A 6,556-nucleotide genomic window follows, 5' to 3' on the forward strand; every position below is an offset into this window, starting at 1 on the left:
TACTTGTTTATTAAGCAGAACAAGTTTTGTATCATGATCCAAGAATTTGAAATCAAGAGTCCACCTCCCATTGAAAGTAATAACAACGTAAATCAAACTCATCCTACAGAAGCATATATAGTGCCAAGTATTAGGAAAGTGAACAGAAGAATTTAATTATGAAGTTCACAAAAAATGTAAGCACATTGAAGCTGAAGTTGAGCAAATGTACTAGAACATTTTAGGCTTGTTTATAGTAAAGTTTTCGAAAAAAGCTCATGAATAAGGTGATTAATGCAAGACAAGGCTTAAGCATAAACTAAATTTAACTTTAGCATGTAAGAAAAAATTACATAGTGCAGGAGGAAAACTTTTAGGTTGTTTGTCCTGAAGTTTTTATAAATGAACTAAATCACTTCAGCATCTTCTGCTGAAATTTTTGAAAAAACTGTATGACAAAATTAATGAATCTACGACAAAAATTTCAGCTTATTAAGTGATGAAGTTTTTAAAAATAAACTAAATAACTTCAGCATATTCGACTGAAGTTTTTTGAAAAAGTTGTATGACAAAAAGGACAAAAACTTCAGCTTATTAAGTGCTGAAATTTTAGAAATGAACTAAATAACTTCAGTACATTGGGCTGAAGTTTTAGCAAATGAACTAAATAAACTTCAGCATGTTTCAGCATGCAGTTTTAATGTGCATTAATTGTATAGTATACAGGAGTAAACGTAACAAACATAATTAAAGTAGTAATTTTATTGCATTAGGGGTATATGTTAGTGTAATAATTATATTGCTATCACATTCATGCACGCTTTTCATTAGACATTTAAAATTCCTCTATGCCTTTTCATATACCATGCAGATATTTTTTCCGCCTATATAAGTACTCTATGCCTTGTGAGTTTATTCACTCAAACACATGTATTTTAGCAGATAAAATACAAAAGGGAGAAAGATGGATGCTGCCATCAGGCAAATAGTTGACAAAATTAAGCAAGACATCATAGAGGCGTTTGAGTTGAAGTTGGATGAGCTGATAGAGAAGTACGACAGGGAGCTGGAAGAAATCAATAACAAGCTTGATAGGCTTGAGATGCGAGCCAAATTTGATAGTCTTGGTGATGAAGACGCTCGTCCATCTGACAGTGACAACGACGACGACAATATGGATGATTAGTTTTTTTTGGATAATCCTTTTAGTTAAAGGGTTATTATGTTATTTCTTTTTTATGTAATTTTTTTTAATATTTTTTTTATTTAATGAAAAAATTTCTATTTTTGTTTTAAGTTTTTTTGTGCATTTTTTTTAATATTAATTCTCTTTAAACTCGGAAAATAACAGAGGAAATGAACTAAATAACTTCAGTAGGAATTAACAAAACTCATCCAAAAATTACATATTGCATGACAAAATATTAAGCATGTTTTAGCAAATAAACTAAAAACTTCAGCATACTAAAAATTATATGAATTTTTTTTTACATATTCCGGAAAACTTAAGCATTTTTTGTTATGAAGTTTTACTAAAAAATTATAATAAAATACATAGTGCAGGAGGAAAACTTCAGCTCTTTTCGCTAAAGTTTTCAAGAGTGAACTAAACAAATTCATCACTTTATGCTGAAGTATTTGTGCAATATGTAATTTTAATTTATGTTTTATTTTTTACCCAGTGGAGGAGGGAACTTCAGCTCGTTTTCCTGAAGTTTTTAAATATGAACTAAACAACTTCAGCATCTCATGCTGAATTTTTTTTGCAATATGTAATTTTAATTTATGTTTTATTTTTACCCAGTGCAGAAGGAAAAATTTAGCTCATTTTGTTGAAGATTTTAAAGATGAACTAAACAACTTCAGCATCCCATGCTGAAGTTTTTGTGCAATATGTAATTTTAATTTATGTTTTAGCTCGTTTTCCTGGAGTTTTTACATATGAACTAAATAACTTCAGCTTGATTACACTATAAGACAAATACTTCAGCATATGTAAAAACTCAGCTTGTTTAGCAAATAAGCCAAAAACATCAGCATATTATGCAGTGGAAAACTTCAACATATTTGAATTTGTCGGATTAGAATGTTAGAATTCAACGTGAGACGGATTTAGAATGCAAATTCATTCGTCAGTGTAATCTATCAGTGAAAAGTTCATGTTTCATCCGTCAAACAACTTCAATCAATCAATCAGAAACATATATTTAAGTGTGAATTACGAAAATAATTATAGAAACATATATCATGAAATCAATCAGTTTCAAAAACTATTTTGAATTCTGAAGATGAATTGGAATACTTACAATATCTTTTGTAATTTTGAATTTGGAATTTGAATCTGGTTTGCGAGAGGCGATCTGAGGAGAGACAGAGTGATGGAGGAGAACCGTAAATTGATTTATGCGTGATGCATCTTTTATATGTTTTGTCAGGGGTATAATGGTCATATTATTACGAATTTTTTGTTAGCTGGCTACCAAATCAATAGTTTTTAAAAATAGGGTACATGTTAAAAGGTGACATAAACATAGGGTATGACTGCAAATCGCCCTTTTTTCCTGGGGTTTTATCCCTTTTAACCCGCGCAAGAAACTATTTACATTACTATACAATGTCATTTTTCCTTTTTTATTTTACTTCTAAGTTGTAACACTGGTCATTGTGCTAGCTAAAACAAAATCATTTTCAGTTTAGGTCGTTAATGATATTTACACTTTTGTGTCCAAGAGACTAGATGGGTAGGTACTAGGGCACGTGATGTAGACAGGTATAAGTTGTGGTACTTAGTACGCGTTGCTGACAAGAATGAGGTAGGTATTTTAGTTGACAGGGAACACAAGGAGTTAGTGGTCGAGGTTAGGAGGGTAAACTATAGGTTGATAAGTATTAAGCTTATAGTTGGAGGGTGTACTGTTCACGTAGTTAGCGTGTATGTCCCTTAAGTAGGACTAGACCAGGAGGTCAAGAGGCGATTCTGGGAGGATTTGGACGAGGTGATGCATAGTATCCCGCACTCTGAGAAGCTTTTCATCGGAGGGGACTTCAATGGCCATATTGGGGCTAATGCTAGGGGCTATGATGGCATGCATGGAGGATTCGACTTTGGGGTTAGAAATGAGGAAGGTACCTTACTGTTGGATTTTGCTAGAGCTTTTGACTTAGTGGTAGCCAACTCGAGTTTCCCGAAGAGGAAGGAGCACCTGGTCACCTTTCGGAGCTCGGTGGCCAAGATCCAGATTGATTATCTTCTTTATAGGAAATGCGATAAAGGTCTAAGCACGGATTGCAAGGTCATCCCAAGTGAGAACTTCACGACCTAGCATAGGCTCTTGGTTGTGGACCTAGAGATCAAAAGGTGTAGGAAGAAGAGGGCGGTGTGTAGGCGACCTAGTATCAAGTAGGGTAACTTGACTAAGGACAAAGCTCAAGAGTTGGGGGATATATTGTTGGCTATGAGGGCATGGAGGATGAGACTAGGATGTGGACCACGATAGCGGGTTGCATCAGGGAGTAACTAAAGAGATTTTGGGGGTCATGAAGGGTTATTCTAGGGGTCATAAAGGGGACTGGTGGTGGAATGGAGAGGTCCAAGGTAAGGTGGATGCCAAGAAAGCAACTTATTTGAAGCTCGTGGAGAGTACAGACGAGGAGGATAGAAAGATATATCGGGAGTGTTATAAGAAGGCAAAGAAAGAGGCGAAGTTAGCAGTTACGACGGTTAAGACTACGGCATTTGGACGTCTGTACGAGGAACTCGAGGGCAAGGGCAGGGACAAGAAACTATTCCGGTTGGCCAAAGTGAGGGAGAGAAAGGCCCGAGACGAGGATGGCAGAGTAATGATAGACGAGCCACATTTTAAACGAAGATGGCAAGCATACTTCCGTAAATTATTGAACGAGGAGGGGCACAAAAGCATTATGCTAGGTGAGTTGGAGCACTCTGTGAGTCAGCTGATTTTGGATATTGTAGGCGTATTAAGGTAGAAGAGGTAGAAAGGGCAATGCGTAAGATGAGCAAGGGCAGAGCAACGGGACCAAACGAAATTCTGGTGGAATTCTGGAAGAATACGGGACGATCCGGCTTGAAGTTGCTTACTGAGTTTTTTAATGTTATTTTTAAGACAAAAAGGATGCCCGAAGAGTGGAGGTAGAGTACGATAGCTCCATTGTACAAGAATAAGGGCGATATCCAAAATTGCAACAACTACATGGGTATAAAGATGTTGAGCCACACTATGAAGGCTTAGGAGATGATGGTGGAAGCCAGGGTGAGGAGGACCGTATCTATTTCTGAAAACCAGTTCGGATTCATGCCGGAGCTGTCGACGACGGAAGCTATCCATTTGGTGAGGAGACTAGTGGAACAGTATAGGGAGAGTAAGAAAGACTTGTATATGGTGTTCATTAACCCTAAAAAGTGTACGATAAAGTCCCTAGGGAGGTTCTATGGAGGTGCTTGGAGGTTAGTGGCGTCCTGGTAGCGTACACTAGGTTGATTAAGGATATGTATGAGGGTGCTAAGACTCGAGTGAGGACTGTGGGAAGAGACTCGGAACACTTTCCAGTTACGATGAGGTTGCACTAGGGATCGGCTCTTAGCCTGTTCCTATTTGCCTTGGCGATAGACGTGCTGACATGGCGCATCCAAGGGGAGGTGCCTTGGTGCATGTTATTTGCAGATGATATAGTGTTGATAGACGAGACTCAAGGCGGGGTCAACGCGAGGTTGGAGGTATGGAGACAGACCTTGGAGTCTAAAGGTTTCAAGTTGAGCAGGACCAAAACAGAGTACTTTGATGCAAATTCAGTGGCATGACCCTTAAAGATGACGTGGATATGAAGCTTGAGACTCAAGTCATTCCCGAGAGAAGTAGTTTCAAGTATCTCGGATCTATTATACAAGGTAACAAGAAGATCGACGAGGATGTCACACATCGTATTGGGGCGGAATGGATGAAGTGGAGGCAAGCCTCCAGTGTTCTTTGCGATAAGAATGTTCCGCCAAAACTTAAGAGTAATTTTACAAAGTGGTGATTCAACCTACCCTGCTATGTAAGGCGGAGTGTTGGCCAGTCAAGAGCTCCCATGTGTAGAAGATGAGAGTAGCATAAATGAGGATGTTGAGATGGATATGTAGGTGTACCAGGAGGGAAAAGATTAGGAATGAGGTTATTCGAGACAAAGTGGGAGTGGCCTCCGTAGAGGACAAGATGCGGGAGTCGAGGCTGAGATGGTTCTTGCATGTTAGGAGGAGAAGCATTGATGCTCCTATTAGGAGATGTGAGAGGTTGACCATGGCAGGTTTGAGAAGAGGTCGAGGCAGACCTAAGAAATACAGGGGAGAGGTGATTAGGCAGGACATGGCGCGGCTTCAGATCACTGATGACATGGCCCTAGATAGGAGGGTGTGGAGGTCGAGAATTAGGGTAGAAGGTTAGTTGGTAGCTGAGAGTTTTCCCCTTTCTTACCAGTAGTACTAGTAGCACGCATGTACTCTCATATCTCTCAGGATTTATATTACACCATGTTGTTTAGCTTGTTCTAGTTACCTTATTCTTCTGTTATTACTATTTTGGTGCTACTCACTCTGTTCTCCCCCTACCCTCCTCCTCCTTCTTCTTCTCCTTCTTCTTCTTATTCTTCTTCTTTTCCTCCCTATTTTTCTGAGCCGAAGGTCTATTGGAAACAGCCTCTCTATCTTCACTAGGTAGGGGGTAAGATCTGCGTACTACTACCCTCCTAGACCCCAATTATGAGAATATAATGGGTATGTTAGTTGTTGTTGTTTGAAATTTAGAAGGGGTTAAAAAAGTTAGCATGGAAATATATGTATAAAAATTTAATAATTTTTACTTTTACTCTTTCTTTTACTTTTACTCAAAATCTCACGTTTTTCGTCTTTATATAAGTTTGAGGGTTTGTTTCCTTTGTTATTAAACCTCCAAATGCAACATGGAAAAGCTAAAACAAAGGATTTTTTTTTTTTTCCGATTCCTTTGATGAAATTCTTACCTTTGCCATCACCTTTGAAGACAAATTAGTTTTTGTCTTGGGTATTTTTGACGCCTCCATAGAAATTTCATTCATTTATTAAAGTAGGATTCCTACTGTCAATTATTTGTACGACATTGCATTATCGAAAAAGATAGAAAATGAAAGAGAGAAGTCAAGATACCAAAACCACTAAATGTCAATAAGGCCACATGAACGTTAGCATCAGTGGACTGGAGATGAGTTATACATTCCTTCTTTTCCTTTGACACCTCATATTTGGTTGCTGTTTAGCTTTTTTGTTTTTTGTCCCTTCATTTTTTAAAAAGATAAATTCTCAAGTGGGCCAAACCCCTCCACTCCCAACTTTAGTTTCCTACCAGACTTTGCCGATTTAATCATTTATTCAACAATCCAATTTAATGAACATACTTATCGTTTCAATCTTTCTGTTTATTATTATTAGTATTACTATATTCGGTTTACATTATTGATCATTTACGATTGTATACGGTCCTATATTAAGAATTTAGCCCCGTTTGGCTATAGATTTTGTCAAGTTTTTTCTAAAAAAGATTTGACA

At 37.5% G+C, this 6,556-nt stretch overlaps 1 protein-coding gene across 1 annotated transcript; it reads left to right on the forward strand.

Annotated features, from left to right (window-relative positions):
• The first annotated feature begins 2,978 nt into the window (after positions 1-2,978).
• Positions 2,979-3,966, forward strand: LOC104231257 (uncharacterized). The gene is made up of 2 exons (XM_070165860.1): positions 2,979-3,272; positions 3,523-3,966. The coding sequence occupies exons 1-2, from the start codon at positions 2,979-2,981 to the stop codon at positions 3,964-3,966; spliced, it is 738 nt and encodes a 245-aa protein (XP_070021961.1).
• The last annotated feature ends 2,590 nt before the right edge of the window (positions 3,967-6,556 follow it).

This window comes from Nicotiana sylvestris, chromosome 2 (assembly GCF_000393655.2).
Source record: "Nicotiana sylvestris chromosome 2, ASM39365v2, whole genome shotgun sequence".
NCBI classification, from domain to species: Eukaryota; Viridiplantae; Streptophyta; class Magnoliopsida; order Solanales; family Solanaceae; genus Nicotiana; species Nicotiana sylvestris.

Bases quoted from the DNA above. Each gene is read 5' to 3' on its own strand.
- LOC104231257 (XM_070165860.1), top strand. From the start codon at position 2,979: ATGCATAGTATCCCGCACTCTGAGAAGCTTTTCATCGGAGGGGACTTC. The intron at 3,273-3,522 runs GTCATCCCAAGT...GGGGTCATGAAG, and splicing joins GTCTAAGCACGGATTGCAAG to GGTTATTCTAGGGGTCATAA.